Genomic DNA, 19,515 nt, shown 5'->3' with positions numbered 1-19,515 from the left:
GTAGCCCCTGACTGTCCCTCAACCCAGGTCACCAGCCTCTTGTTGACTCTCCAAGGCCCGTATCCTTCCAGTCCAGTCCCTACCCCATGAGTTAGGCAGAGATGGTTTCTGTTGCATGTAACCCAGGGATTCTAACCCAGTCTATGACTACTAGTTTATAAAGTTTCTGATTTTGAAGCAAACCATTATTTTTACGTGTGGCTTTGTTTCAATACAGTTACAGTTTAATATAGGTCATATGGTTTTCAATCTATATGGCCTCTTACAAAGCAGTTGATTCAGTTACTTAAACATTTCTTCCTGAATTCTCTAACATACTTTTTTCATTCATTCCCAGATTAATTTAAAAGTTAAATATAACGAATAACAAAATTTCAATGGACTCTATGTATTTCTAAATATAAACATAGAAATAAATATATATAACACGTGTGCACATATTTAAAACTTGTAGAATTATTCTAAATTTTATATGGAAAAACAAATGTGTGAGGTCAAATCATTGAATGTTGGGAAGATTGGAATGCAGATAGTTGAATTCATTTAAGTAGAATTTCAGTTAAATTGCTCTTTTTCTTTCTTAAGGCGATAGGCTATATCATTGATTTTAAGCATTTCTTCTTTTCCAATTTCAATTTAAAGCTTTGGATTTTCCTCTAAGCTTTGGCTTCAATCCCTACATTTTAATTTGTTGTGTTTCCTTTATTATTCACCTCAAAATGTTTCTTAATTTCCCTTTGCTTTTCTTCCTTGATTTGCGGATTATTTAAAAGCATGTTATTTAATTTCTAAATGTCTGTAGATTTGCTAGATATCTTAGCATTATAGTTTTTTAAATTTAATATTATCGTGACTGTTTGATTAGAGAATGTATTCTGAATAGTTATGTCTTTGAAAATGTATGGGAACTTTTTTTACAGACCAGAACATAGTCTATTCTGGTCATTGTTCTTCATGCACATGAAGAGAATATGTATTTTGTAGTGTTGAGTATAATGTCCTATAAATGTTAGACAACTGAATTTTGTCTGCTTGTCCTATCAATTACTAAGAAAGCAGTTATTAACTCAGGAAAAATGATTGTGGATATTTCTATTTCTTGCTGAGTAATCTCAGTTTTTGTTTCATATATACTAAAACTGTTTTAATATATGTGCCCATTTATAATTATTACACCTGTTTGATAAATTGACTCTATTCAATATCTCTCTTTATCTCTATTAATCTTGCTTGGCTCAAATTTGACTTTTTCTGATGTCAAAATGACCACAGACATTTTCCCTGGTTGTCTGTATGGCATATCTTTCATCTTTTAAATTCTAAACTATGTATGTCTTTATATTAAAAGTGTGTTCAATGGCACTCGGTAGTGGCTTTTTAAAAAATCCAGTCTTCTTAATTTCTTCCTTTTAATTAGAATATTTAGTCTATTTACATTTACTATACTTATTGATATGGTTGAATTTTAATCTACCATGTTTGCTATTTTTTATTTATACCATATGCTTTGAGTTTATGGTTTCTCCTGTCCTGTCTATATTTTAATTGACAAAGTATTTTTTAACTTTTCATTTATTTCTGTTTCTTTTTGTTTGCTTTTACTCTGTTTATATTTCTTTCTTCTTCTTTTTTTTTTAACTGGTTGCTCTATGGTAAATGTTCTCAAATTTTTTTATTTCAGAAGTTTAATACTCTTAAAAAGTTATTGAGGATCCCAAAGAGCTTTTATTTATATGGATGATATATATTTAAAATATTAGAAATTAAGACAAAGAAAGTTTTAAAACACAAGAGTACCCAAGCACTTGTAGTCATAAGAATATTATAAGGACCAGTGTTCCATGTCCATTCACCTGTGGGACTGCTCAGTCTTTTCCAGTGAGCCAAGAATGTTTTCATTTCATACACATAAACTGCAGGCAAAAGAGCACTGTGGACTACAAACTAGCCATTCATAGCTCATGTTTGTCATTGGAATGGCACTGAAATTCATTGAGATGTTGTGGAAATTACTCTGAATCCAGTATTTGTAGAAGGATGCACTATTTAAGAATGAATGTTTTGGGCAAAAAGCAAGTATAGCAAGACTTCTATTAATTCATCTAAGTGGTAAGTCCTAGAAATGATTTCATGGGGACAAATGATGGGGAGCTATAGAAAATTAGTGCATAAACCAGCATATATGGATAAGGGATTTCTTAAAAAATGGACCAGGACTATTGTGTCCATTCCTTTCCCATCTGGCACTCAAAGAAATGGGAAAAATTCCTTGATATGCCCAATGATATTAGAAATGCAAAGAACAGTTCACAAAACCGACCTTGAGCAGAAGTGGGAAATCAGACTTGGGTGGAACAAATGACTGCTCTAAGTTTTTGTTTATCATGTCACAAGGTTGTTTTGAAGCTTACCTTAGTTACCATCTATAACATGCTTAAAGGAATGCTAAATAATACGGAAGGTTACCTGTTTAAGATGCTTAAGGCGGGACTCTGACACAGGGCAAACTTCTAGGGAGTGTGTGAGTGCTCATTTGGTCATAGTGGGTTATATCATTGGGTGGAGACCCATATAATGAGAGTGAAAGTATACCCACATCCTGGGGAGGACTCATGTTCTCAAACAGAGGGAATTGTATCTCTTGAAAGAATTGGTGGCTCCCAATGGGTTAGGACAGTCAAGTATGTTAAGTGCTCAACATTTTTGCAAATATCTCTGAATATGGCCCTTCAAGTAATGAAGATTGATTGTCATGGTGGGCCCTGAGGGGAGGGGGAAAGAGGTATTGAATACATGCAATCAGTGTAACTGTGGGGCAATGGAAGTTTTCCACAAGATCATGTAATGATGGATATAGGACTTGTTAAATTACACCAAAAATGTATAAAAGTCTATAGGCTAAAATGTAGGGAGTGGGAGGAAGAGATGTAATGTGGGGGCATTTTCAGGGGTTGGAGTTGTCCTGGGTGGTGCTGCAGGGACAGTTACCAGACATTGTATGTCCTCCCATAGCCCACTGGGTGGACTGTGGGAAAGTGTGGGCTATAATGTGGACCATTGACCAAGAGGTGCAGCGGTGCTCAGAGATGTATTCACCAAATGCAATGAATGTCTCATGATGATGGAGGAGGTTGTTGTTATGGGGGGAGAAGTGGGGTGAGGGGGTGGGGGGTATATGTAACACTAAAAAAATAAATAAAGACAAAAAAATGTAAATCATAATGTAAAACATAAGGTAACTAAAAATTTAGAAAATTTTGTATAGTCTAAAATATAAACCATAATGTAAACCCAAATGGAACCATGTTTGAAAGCTATCATTTCAATATCTGTACATTAACTGTAGCAAATATAATAAAACATGTAAAAAGATCATTGTTGGGGAAGGGACAAAGAGTTTGATGTTGGATATGTGGGAGTACCATATATTGTATATATGAATTACTGTGATCTAAAACTTATGTGAAGACAAACTTAATAATTAGAAAAAAAAAGAAAGGAGGTAGACACTGAGGAAGAAATGGAAGAAATTGCCTTGCCACTGTACATACAGGGCAACACCTATAGCAGTGATAAAAGGCAAAATGTCAAAAACAAAGCTTTTCATTTTTTAATTTTTTGATACCCCAATTTATTTTTCCTTTATTTAATTTTTCTAAATTACTATGTATTCTATATCTAACCTTTAAACCCATCACTATATTCCATTTTACCATTAATGGAAACTGGCAATATATTGGGCTTCTTTATTGAAGAAGTTTTGGACTACAAAGAGGTTCAAATATGGCAGGGGAGGTGCACTCATGTGGGGCGTTATTGGTGGGGGGCACATATTTGGGAGGGAATTCTCCAGGGCATGCATACAGGGCACATAGAAATGTCTGGATATTTTCATAGTGGTTTCAGTTGGAAATGACAGATGAGAGAGTGCTGAGTTCCTGGCCAGAGAAGCTCTATCACATTCCCCAGTGGAATAGCAACAATCCCCCAAGTGCAATGGCAAAGACCAACAAAGATGGATGGTCCAATGATGAGCCCTTGATACTGAGGGCTCTGATTATGAGCCTGTGTGCCTGAAATATGAACTGGGCCTGGAGCTGCGGGGTGCCTAAGAGTTACCTCCTGAGAGCCTCTATGTTGCTCAAATGTGGCCACTCTCTAAGCCAAACTCAGCGTGGGACATGACTCCCGGGTATGAGCATCCCTGGCACTGAGGAATTACTACCAAGCACCAGCTGATGATGTAACTAGAAAAAGACATTGAATAAAGAAGTCAACTCAGGCAGCAGACTTGGCCCAGTGGCTAGGGCGTCCGTCTACCACATGGGAGGTCTGCGGTTCAAACCCTGGGCCTCCTTGACCCATGTATAGCTGGCCCATGCGCGGGGCTGATGTGCGCAAGGAGTGCCGTGCCACGCAGGGGTGTCCCCCGCGTAGGGGAGCCCCATGTGTAAGGAGTGCGCCCCGTAAAGGAGAGCCACCCAGAGCAAAAGAAAGTGCAGCCTGCCCAGGAATGGTGCCACACACACAGAGAGCTGACACAACAAGGTGATGCAACAAAAAGAAACACAGATTCCTGTGCCACTGACAACAACAAAAGCAGAAAAAGAAGATGCAGCAAATAGACACAGAGAACAGACAACTGGGGTGGCGGGAGAGAAATAAATAAAAAAAAAATCTTAAAAAAAAAAGAAGTCAGCTCAGACTGGCAGAAGAATATCTCAGCCTACATGTAATATTGGGTGTTAAAAACTGCTTTTTGACTTTGGATAAAAGGGGGAAATGGAAAGGACAAGTAAGTTTATACGGCTATGAGTCTCTAAAAAAGAGTCGGGAGGTCATCAGAGGGGTGATGCTTATGCATGCCTCAGCAGGGTACCAGAGACAGCCAAGGTAGATGGAAACCCAGCTGCTGGTTCTTCTGAGGTCTGCAGAGACCCACCGGTTCTATGGTCATGGCAGATGGCTCTGGAGTTCAGGGCCATGTCATTTGGCCCTACTTTGGAGTTTGTGTTCCTGAGTGTGATGGAGTTGGACTCAGATATGACCTTTCTACATGCCTCTTCTGTTACTTTTACCAGACCTGTGGTTGGTGTTTGGATTGGTGTATACTCAGGAGACCTGAATCTCTGAACTGTCCACATGATGGCCAGGCCCTGGGCCTCAGCAGACTTGTGGCTCCTACCCTCTGGTTTGTTGGACTTACCCTGGCCAGCTGACAGGGAGGTGAAGGGGGTCAACCACCACACCAGGGAGCCAAGAGTGCCTACAACTGCAAGCAGGAGAATTGCATCCATCATCCATGTGGAATCTAAGCTTTCTTTTGATGTAGAGGGGGACTGGACATAACAATTCCAGAGTCCACAGGATGGAGGAATAGAGCATGGATTAGAGTGGACTTACTGGTGTTCTGCTGGGGAGCTATTGTGATTAGTAAGTGAAGAAATTGCAGTAGTGATGTGGAGAGGGTGGCCACAGTGGCTGCTGATGGCAGGGAGATGGAAGAAGAGATATGGTGTGGGGGCATTTTCAGGATTTGGAGTTGTCCTAGGTGGTGCTGCAGGGACAGATGCTGGACATTGTGTGTCCTGTCATAGCCCACTGGCTGGACTGGGGGTGAGTGTGGACTACAATGTAGATCATTGTCCGTGTGGTGCAACTGTGCTCCAGAATGTAATTGCCAGGTGCAGTGGCTGTGCCGCAGTGATGGAAGAGGTTGTTGATGTGGGAGGGGTGGGGTGGGTGGGGTGGAGGGTATATGGGGACCTCATATTTTTTTAATATAACATTTAAAAGAAAATAAAGAAGAAGAAGAAGAAAAGAATACTAAGCATTTAACAAATATTGACTAGCATTATCATTGACAAAAGTGTTATTATCATTTCACAGCGACTTAGGAAGGTTAGAGGATTTCCCCAATGGTTAGTAAGTGCTAAAAATTTTTTTAAATACTTCAGCTCTGAAATTCAATCTTTCTCCAATACACCATGATGCCACTTCCATAGGACAAATATCTTCTGGTCTAATCAGCAATTATTTCCAAATCAGTTTATATAGAGGAAAATAAAAGATAATTTCCACTTAGTAAAGAAAAAATATGATTTAAAATGATCATTCAAATCACAAGATACAAAATGGGCAGAAAAATGTTAGGCTTAACTTATTATTCGTAATTATTTTTATTCACAAGATTTGGCCTTTAAAACTACTTTATAATCTGCATGTTACGGAAGACAACTAGGCACTTATTTAAGTAGTTTTTCTGTCTTAGAAATTAATGGTGAAATGTGATTAATAGCCCAAATATTAAAATGTAAATGTTAGTGCATATGTATGAAACTTAGTGTGGGAAATGTCATTTATGGTTCCTGAATACATTTGCCGATGTGAGAAACTGATGACAGGTTCTAATTAGAAAATTGTTATAGTGCAGAACAAAGAGAAACCACCTCTGGAGGTTCTGGAGAAAATACTTCAAGGATTTCTGCTGCTTGACTGAATCAAACACATTATATTACCATATGGACCTTGATGGAGCCTAACAATTCTAAAAGCACCCTGCTGGTCAAGACAGACTTTCTAAGACCTAAACAACAAATGCAAGTAGAAGACCAATACATTACTCAGAAATTTTGAGGCTGCCATGTAATAGAATAAGTCAGCACAAATATAGTTGGTACTAAGAAATCTAAAAAAGAATTACAGTTTTCTTATTCTTATTTACTTAATTATACTGTTCAGGTTCTTCTCCAGAGTGACAAATTGTACTGTTATAAGGAAGATATTTAAGAAACAGAACTACAAACTTAACTGAAGCTGCTCTTACATTTGGGTGATAATCAAAAAATGTTATTTCAGAAACACAACTAGAAAGTTAACCCAAACTGTTCTTTCACCGGAGTGGCAATCAAAAGATGTTTTGTAGGAGTCCTAATGACAAGTGTGTTCTCTGCTGATATTCATTCTAGACAGACAGAAATAACATTTGTGTCATGTTGCATTCAGATAACTCTCTTCTGTCTGATCAGGAATTAGAAATATGAATCACCACACTAATGCACTGACTTGTTAGTAAATAAATGTTCCACTTACATATATAAGGATTTCACTCCTTGTACAACATTATTTTCAGAATAAATATTAGAATAAAGATAGCAATTTGCTATTCATGTTAGTTACATTAACATTTTAGTCAATCTCTTTTCCTACTTTAAACACAAGAGCATTCAAAACCATTTTTCACTTAAATGATCATACATTGGAAGCCAAGTCCCACTTCAGCAAAACAGTCTAAAACATAAGCCGCTGTTTGAAGTTCTATTATGTAAACATGTCCTCAAGACCATTCTTTGCTGAATGGTACTCTAAATCTGTTCAGATTAATATTCCATTTGTAAAGTTACTTAGTCTTCTCTACTTATATACATAATAATATGAAATCATAATAATTATCCCTAAGTGTGCTCTTCTTAAAGTGTACTTTGAAAGCATGATAAACTCACCTTAGAAAGTCCACCCACTTCCAGATAAAAGCAAATAATGAACACATTCCAGGTGACCCAAAGGGCAGTCCATACTGTATACTGGATAGAAAAAAAAACAAGAGACAAGAAAAATGTGTAGTTGAAAGACATGTAAACTAAATACATCAATAATAAAAATGTCAATACATATCAGTTTTCTGGGAAGAAACATACAGGGAGCTCTGAGAAAAGAGTTCTATTTGTAATTATAAAGTCCCTGAAGATCTCTAGAAATAAAAAATCCAATAGTTTCTACTGCTTTCAGTAGATGCCAATAAAACTAGATTTATTTTTAAAGTGCTTTGCTGGCTTGCATTGTTAAATCCAAGCACTGACTTGATTTCTGTTTTCTGAATATTTCCTTTTCCAAGGAACACCATAATGCAAATTTTCTCTGGGCTATCCATATATAATTTTTTCAGGTTATGATATTAAACCTCGAAATTTTTAGGAATCTTAGTCAAAACCCAGCACTTCCACTTCCTGAATGAAGACCATGTTTGAAAATGGATGTGTGGAGTCAAATTTAAAAACTTTCATTTTTTTGACCCATTTTATGAAGAGTAGAGCCTGTCCTTCTAATACAATTGTATAATAAAAATATTAATAATAGGATTAATTTATAAATAGGGTTAAAATTGAGTAAATGAACAGCAGATTTCCATAATGGGAAAATACCTTCCAATCACATCCAATGAATGCTAAACATACTCCTTACAGATTAATTGGTTTTATTAATGTATTATGGATTAAGAAATGTCTTCCTTGAGAGCATTATTCAGCCTTAATTAAGTTAGACTTAGACTGAGACTCATAAATGGAAAAGGTCTCAGGGCTCACCTCAACCAGTCACTTTCTTTTGTAGACAAAGGAAATGAGGCCAAGAGAACTGAAATACAGAATGGCTTGAATAATTGAGGGTGGTACTTTAACAATGAACAGATCAAACTCAATAGTTTGCCCATTCATTTTACCTTCCCACAAAAATTTATGAGTTCTTAATTTCTTTAAAAGGCATACTAATTAAATTATTGCTTTCTATCAGGGAATGTAATCATTACATGCTGTTATTAAGTTAAAATAAATATTGACCTACTTCTCTAGCTTACTCTATGCTAAGATATAGTAGAATATATAGCATTATGTTAAATAATATAATAGAATTATGCATTTTAGACTCTGTATAAAACAGCCAAATTCCTTTTAGAAACCTTATCAGGACTATTCACAAATTCAATTTATATTTTGCCTATTTCAGTCATTTATGATTTTCTTAAGGTTTTCAAAATAATCTCATATATTTGTATAGTCCTATAATTGGTTATATTTAATGTCACAGTGAAGTTTTTTGGGAATGGAGGATTCTTGCTTTAAGAATAATATAATGATAATAATGAGGTAAGACTCCAAAACTCCAAAATTTAGAGAAGTTGGAAAATATGTTAAAAAGTTAACATGGATATTTGCAGACGTTGCTGATGCTGCCATTATCTTCTGTGAATAAAGTCTCCTCATATGTAGGGACATACATGATGTTCACAAATGTGCCAAATGCATTGAAATACACTTTTCTGAACCACAAAATTTTCCGATGAACATTCCAAATAGCTAACTTGCATCCTTACAGTGTGTGTGTGTGTATATATATACACACACACATATATATGTATAGACTTTTACAAACTGATAAAGTCACAATAACCACAGCAAATTCTGAGGCTATTGCTACCAAGATGGTATCTAGGATCTGCTATTTTCCAATCATATTAAGTCTAATTATAAGTTGAAATGGGAAGAGCAATGCAGACCACTAAGTAATCAGTAAAAAAAAAACATGACAAAGGTTATAAACTAAAGCAAGAATAAAGTAAGGACAGGAACTAAATTTATTGCAAAAATTTTATGATTCCTAATATTAAGACTCAAGTCTATACCCACAAGTATGCTTTTAGGAAAGTCAATGAATTCCTCGCTAGCACAAATGCGTAATAAAACAAATATTCTTAAAAAAACCTAGGATTTCTCACATGTTGTACTATTAATGCCACTTTCAAACTTTCAAAAATAAAAATAACCACTGAGTAGACCCCAACTGCCAGCTCCTAAATTCTTAACAATAAGGAGTTATCACCAATTTGGTGCTTCCTATGTTCCTGGTACAATGCTAAGCACTTTAAATGGACTATGTCATTGCATCATCATACTCAAAACGAGGTAGAGAGGCACTCATTTGATCACCTACTTAATGTCAGAGGTAGGATTTGAAACCTCACAGTCTGATTCCAGAGCTATGATTCTTAAGTATGACATGATACAGCTTCATTTGAAAAGTTCTAGGATAATGAGTATAGATTAACTTGCAAGTTAACTCTTTACCAAGTTTAGCAATGTGTCAAATGACCAATACACCACACATCATATTATCAATTTACCAAAATTTTATTTCATTCATATAAATATATATATATATATATATATATATATATGAATATTTACAGGATATCTACATCCTGAACTGGCAATTGTTTTTGAAATGACAGTTCCTTTTGTATTTCATAATAAATGTGCCATGCATGATCTGAGCATCATTTTTAGCAATATTGTGGAGTTGCTTTCTTCTAACACATTGGTTTGATGAAAAAAATAATATTTATATTATTGAATTCTGGATTGTTATGAGATATAAACGATATGCTTCAATGTGCATCTGAGACACCAGCCTGCACACAGAGATAAAGGAAAAGAAATATGCCATGATACGGAATTTACCTAGGCAGGAAGTATTAGGCACAATATATGGCCAAAGACTGGCTATCCACACTGCCATCTTTGTGAAGTGAGTTATTTCACTTATAATTCAATTGAAAGAAGGACAGAAAAGAGATAAGACTCTCTGGTTTTAACACACACACCCATGCTGACATGCCTAGGTATCTAGATGCTTATGCTTACAATAGAGAAGACTTAACTTCCAAATGTTAAAACAAAGGCACTCTGTCTGTTCTGTCCCCCTCCTCCCAATCTAGTTTGCTTTATGTGCAGTACACACATTTTGAATCTCAATTTATATAATTTGACAATGTATATACAGAAGGAATAAATGTTAATGTGACCTATGTGGCTTCCTGAATATTACCTAGTTTTAAGGGGATATTTCAGCATTTTTAATTGAATTGAACTTTACAAGTCTTTCAGTCTTTCAATATTCAGTCTATAACATGAATTATTTTTACTTTCTGAGCTTGCTTATTTTCCAATGACCAGAAAGCGCATTTGTTTCTTCATTCATGTGTGTATTCAGCAGCTACAATATTATGCAAAATATGTTAGACACTAAATAAAAAGAATAGGGTAAGTTCCTTGCTCACTCATTTTCTGGAGTTCAGTCTACTATGTGGAGTTGTGGAGTCTGTCTAACATTCCTACAGTTTAATTAATTAAATAATTAATTTTTAGAAAAGATATTTAATTTATATAAATGTTACATAAAAAACTATAAGGGATTCCCATATGTCCCACTCCCCACGTTTACCCACATTAACAACATCCTTCATTAGTCTGGTACATTCATTGCAACTGATGAACACATTTTGGAGCATTGCCACTAAGCATGGGTTACGGTTTACATTGTAGCTTACACTCTCTCCCACACAATTCTGTAGGTTATGGCAAGATATATAATAGCCTGTATCTGTTGTTGCAATGTCATTCAGGACAATTCCAAGTCCTGAAAATGCCTGTGTATTACACATGCTTTCCCTCTCTCTGCCCTCAGAACCTCCAGTGTCCACTGCCTCCACATCAATGAGATAATTTCTTCCATTGCTAGAATCATAATAAGTCTATAGTAGAATACCAGCAAGTCCACTCTAGTCCATAGTTCATTCCCCAGTCCTGAGGCTTTTGGGATAGTGATGCCCACTCCACCTCTAATGGAGAGGGCAACAGCCCTACATTTTAACTGCAAGATTAGCACAGTGAAGTGGGGGCGGAGGTATTTTGATGTCTCTTTCATTTACAAGGCACTTAGTCTTAGCCCCTTATATTATATTTTTTAATTCTTAAAAACTATCTGTGAGTCATGTTTGTACAAATGAGGTAACTATGGCACAAAGAATGCACATGACTTTCCCAAGGCTTCATGGTCAAAAACCAGTGGAACCAGGAGTTAAATCTGGGACCAACTGAATCTAAAGCTAATGTACTTATCTGCCTTGCTGAGCAATAACTCAGGATGGAATTTTATAGTTACATGGCAAGACAATTGTGCTATGTTACAATTCAAATTGTGCAAGTTACTATTTCTTGCACATAAACATTTGCAAATAAATAAGTAAATTATAGACCTAGCAAAGTTACTCGGATTTGGGAATTTTTATTTTTATTGTTAAGGACAGCTTTGAGTTCATTTTAATTCCAAAGGTAACCTTTATTTAAAAATTAAATAGGCATAGATGAATATTAAAAGGATGTAAAAATGCTTTCCTTAAATTTAAGCATATGAATAAACCTGTTTTCAGAGATATGAAGGACAATGTAAAATACCAATAAAGGCAATTTTTCTGAATACCATAAAATTCCTAAAAAGAGCTTCAAAACACATAAAATGTGAGATAATTAAAAGGAGGAACAGAATTTTTAAATAAATGACATTGGATAATTGCAGAGATAATGTTTTAATTTTGTTGAAATATATGGCAAATAAGTCATATTTCCTTTCTGTTTCTTACTCTTGATCATTTGCCATTTATTTATTTATTTTTACCGTTGGACATGTTAGTTGGAATCCCAACAATAAAGATTCAGCAAAATATTTTAAAAAAACAACTTAGATAGATTAGCTAATGCTTCTGCACTTAAATTAAAATCTGCTTGATTTACTTTATCACTCATGGAGCAATAAAGATTTAAATAATTCTAGGGCAGAATCTCATTTGGGAATTCAAAAAGAAGCTTTCAAAATGTTTGGCATAGGGGAAAACAGACAGGAAACATTGGATTTCAGAAGGGTGCCTTATGACTTAGCAGATGTAACCCACAATCTGCTGCATGCTGTCTAAAACTAGAGACACAAAAGGAACATTCATACTTGAAGGCTGAGCATGGTATCCTTGAATATATATATCCCACGTTGTACCTCGAGTAAAATAAATTTCTCATCAATGAAGGAGTACCATATGAGAAAGTTGCTTTTATTTTCTAAGAATAAATGTAGAAAGAATAAATGGCACATCACTGGCAGGAATGATAACCAGAGGGGTGTTACTACTTTTTCATTGTGTGATTCTGGTGCATTTGTCTAATGGTCTTTGCTGTGAAACCTTCTTAATTATGGTGGGAAGAGCCTGTGGCATTTTTTTCCAGTAAGTCAGTGAACAGTAGGTGCAGACAAAGCAGCACATATTATTTTATATTAATCCTCAGCTAAGCTCAAATTGAGAGAATGAAGGCATTTCTTAAGAAATCTCTGTAAATTCAGTAAGGCTGTTTAGAGATAAGAAGCCCACTGTTCAGTCCATCCTGTAAAATAAGTTCCTCCAATAGCCATTAATTCATTTATTATCCGTTCAATCAAGCACAAAGCATTGGTAAAGGCCTGTGCGTAATGGGCTCCATCCATCCTGCCTTCCAGAAGTACAGTATGTAGTGGGATAAGAAGGGCTTGGGGTCAGGGTGAAAACGGCTTGTAGAACCAAGAGAGAAGGAGCAGCCGGGGGATGGAGGCAGGGAGGGGAGGCACTCAGCCCTGTGTGGGCAGGAGGGGGCAGGGAAGGCTTTTGAGAGGGGAACATTTTTTTTTTCCCCTGAGGATTATTAAAGATTTTCCAAGCAGATAAGAAAAGGGCATTCCAGGTAGAAGGAGCAATGGGTGCAAATAGACGAGCCAAGAAATTGCATTGTCTTTGTAACACAATAACCACTTGGCTTGAGGTAGTGAGCAGGAGGCGCTCGGGAAGTAAGTGAAGGTGCAATTTTGGGAAGCCTTGATTGTCCTCTACAGGGTTGGAAATGTGCCTGAGGACCCTGAAGAGCTTGCTCCACATGGTCTTTGACCACAGCCATTTTCATGAGGGTGATGGAGTCTTTAAATTCGACTGGGATAAGCCCCATTTGTTGTCAGAAGCAGCAGCGACTCACAGTTGGTTTTGCAAAACCAGACTGTGAACTCCACTAAAGTATTCCTTCAGGACAGACATTCCATTTTATTAATCTCTGAATGAGCACTTAGCACATACCTGGCATTCCAAACTGTCTGTTAGATTCAAATGGACTGAATTTAATTGGCATAGATTAATGATTGTTTCAGCCAATAATGGAGGTGATTAAAGATACCACAGTGATTTCGAGAAGACTGCCTGCAATCAGAAAGGTCTTTCCCTGCTCAGTGAAAAATCAATAAGGATTTCAGATCTGGGTCTCTTCTTACTTCCATTTGAAAAGTTGGTGCCTCTTGAGGCACACCTTGATTAACGTGACATATGCTATAATCATTTTCAGTCTTTCTCATATAAGAATTAATTCCAGGTCACTACTCACTCTTTCAAACTAATTCATTCATGAAAACAACTCAGGGATGAGTTGCCTGTGGTGTGAAAGAAATAAAAAGATCTCTCCATCTTCCCAACTGGCAACACGGCCTTCCCAAAGAAGTCTCCCTTTGTGGACAGGTTTCCCACACCTGTGGACTGATGCTTCTTTACGCACTTCTTCACCCAAAGAGCCAAGTTAAACCCATTCTAGAACAGGACCCAATCTGGAATTCCACACAGGTAGCAATATGATGAGTTGAAGAGGCTGGGCAGGATCAGATTCCAATACTAAAGTTTATCCTGGCACTGATCCTCTCTCATCTGGGATGTAGTGCTGGAAGCAATGTGCAGGTCATGATAAAGTAATGTCATGACTCACACTGACAGTGTGGGGCAGATTCACACCCAGGTCTGCTGCTGGCTTTCTGTGTTCTTTGGGCAAGTTACTTAAATTTTCTAACCTCTTTCCTTATGTTTGAAATTAAGGATGTGAATGCATATCTCACAAAAGGGGTGCAAACTTGAAATCACATTTAACATGTCTGGCTTGGAAGGCTTTTTCCATTTTATCCCCCATTCATTGCTTTCTTTCCCTCCCAGAGCATCTTGAATAAGATAGCAAATAAAGAGTCTATTTGGTTGGTATAACACATTGAAAGAGATGATCAAGGTAGCAAAAAAAAAAAAAAAACCAGCTCGTTTATCTTGTTGATGTTTTTCTTTGAAGATTTTGAAAGACCTAAAGCCACCACCATCTGATACACAGAGGAGGGAGATGGGGGAGAGAGAAGCAAAGGAAAACACCAGAGACCAGTAACTCCAGCTTTTTAACATGATTGGAGTTTAGGGAGTGGTAGGTGACTAGATAGGAAAAACAGACATATTTTGCACTGTTCTCTATGCGGTGATTATTATTATTAATAGAAGAGTTCTCTTTCTGGTAGGTACATGCTGCGAATTTTGTGATTAGACCATTGTATTATTCCCATGTTAAGCAACTAGCATTGGGAGATGTTAGTTCCCCATTCAATCCACTAATATTTATTGAGCAGCTATTATACTATGTGTTCTCAAACACATGCTTAGTAGGGAAGACATAGAGGTGAACTGATTATAAAACACTGTGATAACTGCAATTCTCAAACCTGCTGAAGACACAGAGTAAAAGGCGTAGGGAGAGTTTTTTTAAGTGGAAGGAGGTGTTCAAGAGGAGCAGAGAAAAGTTTGCCAGGGCTGGGGCACAAATGCCAGGTGGCGCTGAGAGAGCAAGAGGAGGCTTGGAGAGGCTGGTGTGAGCAGAGGAGGGTGCCTTAGGGCACAGACTCTCAGCTCTCTCCAGGCTCTGCCGCTGGCTCATGGCCTCCTCTCTCTGACTGCTTTTCACTCCAGCTCCAGAGAGCCTTGGACTCTGCTCCTTCTCCCTTCCTACATAATGAGCTCCTGGAGAGCAGAGACTCCTGTCATTGTATCCTCTTCTTGGAGCATGAGCACAGTGTAAGAAGGGCCTCAATAAATGTCTGATGAATGATCAGATGTTGCCTACTATCCAGCTGCCCCTGGGTCTCATGTTGCTTCCCGCCCAGGAGGCTCAAGTCCCCTCGCTGGACGGAGGTAAGTGCCCAGGCGGCCGGAGACCCTGACTGTGTTTGGCTCCCCTGTCTCCCCCATACCTGCCATTGCTATATGCACAGAAGAAACTCAGTACATGCATTATGAATGAATAAGTAAATGGAAAAGGAAGGAGAGAGGTCACGAAATAAAGAATGAAGGAAGGGAGGAAGAGAGGAAGGGGAGATGGAAGGGAGAAAGAAGGGAACGCTGGGAGGAAGGGAAAGAGGGAGGAAGGGAGGGAGGCAGAAGGAAGAATAAAGAAAATACTATGGCCGCCTGCATTAGAAGTTGCCAGGAGTGACTCCTTTCTGAGATTCGGCAGAGTCTTTCCTGAAGATAAAAACTAACCGAAGATGGACTTTCCTAGGGAGTGGAACATTCCCAATAAACTTGCAATTTAAGCAACGTTTCGCGATAAGCTGTTCTTCACCCAGTAGCGAAGGCCTATTCGAAATGGGTAAGGATATCATACTATCCAATGTATATATATTCCCCACCTTGTAAGACCTTCCTATATAAAGAAGAATTTAAATGTCAGCCAAGCATTGTGAATTCCCTCTGAAAATCCCCTAATTGCCTCTATAAGCTGCTCTCACCCGCTCACCAATTGTAGACTCTCCTTCCAACTTCCCCAGTTTGACAGGCCCCTCTCCAGCAGTTTCTTTCAATCAATCTTCGACTTTGATTATACGGATGATTTTGTTTCTTTTGATACTATGAATAGCGTCCGTTAGATTATGGATCCTATGTATACATCTCATTAAATTGTCCTGTACTGGAGTGTTTGTTAACCATGTTTGGGATATTATGGGATATGGGTTTATGTTTCAAATTTATCTTAATAAAATGGGAAAGTGATATGCAGTATGTGGTAGATTAGAGGTGTGTACTAAATAACATTTGGTACATTTATTTGTAACTTCCTAAATCATTTAAAATTAAATTATATTACTGTCTTCAATTATGAAGAGTCATGGCTAGATAGGTTTCTTTTACTGATACATGCCATTGAAATGATAGTTAATGTTACCTCTTATTATAACATCAAGACCTCAACCAGTCGTCCTACTCTATCCAAACTCCATCGTAAATTTCCTCTGAAACTCAAATGCACTTAGGCTGTGAGTCACACTATGTCACCTTGGACTTGATGTCATGTTGCTTTGCCATCTTAAGACATTCAATGTGTTGTCTTTTCCACAGATACACATCTTAACAGATTTCAACATTTGTGCGCTAGACGAGTCAAGCCACATCATATGAAAGGGAGCAGCTTAAATGATTTTATTTACCTTTTTAGAGCAAATTTTTGCATTTTATATGAAGAGACATAATAAAATTAAGACTTACCACCACAATGTATCGAGGTCTATACTGAATGGTTCCAAACAAACCCAATATGACGACTATTATATGTAGAAAGTTTCCAAGAATAGGAGCCCACTGGAAGCCAAGGAAGTCAAAGATCTGCCTCTCCAATGCTGAGAGCTGCAATAAAACAAAGGGAGTCTATTAGCATGTAATCTAAGCACAATCATACCATTTTAATATTTATTTCACAGCTAGAGAAATCAGCAAGGTCAATTTCGATAACACTATGGGCATGATTAACACTAGAATTTTGATCTATTTCATGTACTGTTTTTATGTAACTTCTTGCAGAATATATATATATATTTACTATGATAATAACTTTGCATATTATAGCTTCATGTATAAACAGATTTTAAACATATCTGGAGAGCTAGAAATATACTCCTGAAATCATTTTTCATAGTAGCAAAACCCAGACAGATACCTTATTTATGACCTAAAAATGATTGGCTTATAAATACTTGGAAAGATAACTTCAGGCTCACAGTGCTAGATCTAGTATCATTTCAGAAAGAAAAAACACACAAACTCCTACCCATCCCATGTATGTGTAAATACACATTAAACAAATATTCTGTTTTGTTTCTTTTCCTCTTATTAGACTGGCATGATGGTATTGACTAACCACTTTTTCAAAATGAAGCTTACTTATTTACTCACTCTGAACTAAAGGCTCTGATGTAAAACTCTAATTAAATAGTCTCTTTGAACCATATTTTAAAAAATATATTTTTATTTTTTTAAAGATACTTAGATTATACAAATGTTACACAAAAAATATAGGGATTCCCATATGCCCCACTCCCCACACTTCCCATATTTTCCCACATAAACAACATCCTTCACTAGTGTGGTACGTTCATTGCAATTGATAAACGCATTTTGGGGCATTGCCACTGAGCATGGATTATAGTTTGCATTGTAGTTTACACTCTCTCCCACACAATTCTGTAGGTTATGGGAAGATATTTAATGGCCTATATCTGCTGTTGCATTGTCATTCAGGACAACTCCCAAGTCCCTAAAAAGCTCCATATTACACCTCTTTTTCCCTCTCCTTGTTCTCAGAACCTCCAGTGGCCACTGCCTCCACATCAACGATATAATTTCTTCCATTGCTAGAATCACAATAAGTCCACAGTAGAATACCAGCAAGTCCACTCTAGTCCACACTTTATTCCCCAGTCTTGAGAATTCTGGGATGGTGATGTCCACTCCACCTCTAATCAAGAAGGGCCTCGGTCCCATACAGCTGATGGATGCATGCAGCTGTAGACTCTCTCTTTTCCTTGGTGTGATGGTTGTCCAATCTCACCTCCTTGTTGTCCTGGGTGAGTTCAATGAACTGAAGAGTAGGTGTTGCAACTCTGCTGAGGCTCAGGACCCAGGTGATGCATGGACAGCCCAAAGATTTAAGTCTCTTGGATGTACACCTACCAACTCCAGCACCAACTATAGGTTTTGAACCAATTTTATTGAGATCAAATGCCTAGGTGAAAAGCCATCTTTGATTAGGTAAAATCCTTTCCGAATATCCAAACAAAAATTATGGAGCCATAACAGTTTCCAGGCATGTCATGGTTTATCTTAAATGCATTATATAACTACATTTTAAATAATTCTAAAATGTATAAAAATACACATATAAACCATTCACAATGATGTCATTATCTAATGATATTTTTTTAGGTAATGACATTTACCTAAAATTTTTATAATTCCACTTATTATATTTTGGATACTAAACTTGTGTATTTTAGATGTTTTTCTAGATTTACTTTGATAAAATAATAATTCTTTAAAAAAAAAAAAGATCCAACTGTTAGCCATACTGATGGCATTAGAAGCTGCAGATTTAAAATGAAAATGGCACCATACGTATTTTTCTAGTTATGTGGCAGGCATATGCATGACTAGTTTTAATTTCTTTAGACATAAAGAAATACCCTCCATTCAGTAGTCTGGATCTACTTTGGTTAAGATTTGCCTTCAGCAAGCCACAGAAAAAAAGAGCAAAGAGTAGATGCTTAAAGACAGCCACCCTAGAACTACATTCATTTCATGGGCCTCTCCTGATCACTGAATGAGTTTTCATCATCTCCTGCATCCACAAATGGGAAATAATGGCTAAAACACAAAACAGAGACATGTAAGGAGAAACATCATGTTTTTCAAAAAGGGCCCCGTTTGTCTCTGCTTGTGATGCTAATTAGTTACCAGGATCCTTCTCCTAAAATTGCAGTATTTTATTTATTGGCCCATCAGTGATATAAATATGCACTTTTAAAAAAGGTATCTGTACAGAGTGGATGTGCTCAGAAAAAAAATGAAAGAAAGCTAAAGAAAACCCTGAAGAGTAGCTGCAGGCAATTCCTTCTGAAAATCTATGCTGTCAAGTATCACAAAACCCTTTAAAGTGAACTTTTCCGGCAGAAAAGTAAAACATTTTCTTTTCTGTCTGAAAATGCATGGATAGC

At 36.9% G+C, this 19,515-nt stretch overlaps 1 protein-coding gene across 2 annotated transcripts in view; it reads right to left on the bottom strand.

The window, feature by feature from the left end:
• Nucleotides 1–19,515, bottom strand: part of NKAIN3 (sodium/potassium transporting ATPase interacting 3) — a 702,972-nt gene that overhangs the window by 319,034 nt on the left and 364,423 nt on the right. For both annotated transcript variants that reach the window (XM_004463919.5, XM_058275571.2), the window contains exons 2-3: nt 17,015–17,152; nt 7,503–7,583 (exon numbers count right to left, since the gene is read on the bottom strand). In XM_004463919.5, the coding sequence (XP_004463976.2) occupies nt 7,503–7,583; nt 17,015–17,152 (219 nt within the window). The remainder of the gene's footprint in view (nt 1–7,502; nt 7,584–17,014; nt 17,153–19,515) is intronic.

Source organism: Dasypus novemcinctus, chromosome 14 (genome assembly GCF_030445035.2).
Source record: "Dasypus novemcinctus isolate mDasNov1 chromosome 14, mDasNov1.1.hap2, whole genome shotgun sequence".
Taxonomy (NCBI): domain Eukaryota; kingdom Metazoa; phylum Chordata; class Mammalia; order Cingulata; family Dasypodidae; genus Dasypus; species Dasypus novemcinctus.
The sequence above is the reverse complement of the archived record's forward strand: the minus strand, read 5'-3'. Positions and strand labels throughout refer to the sequence as shown.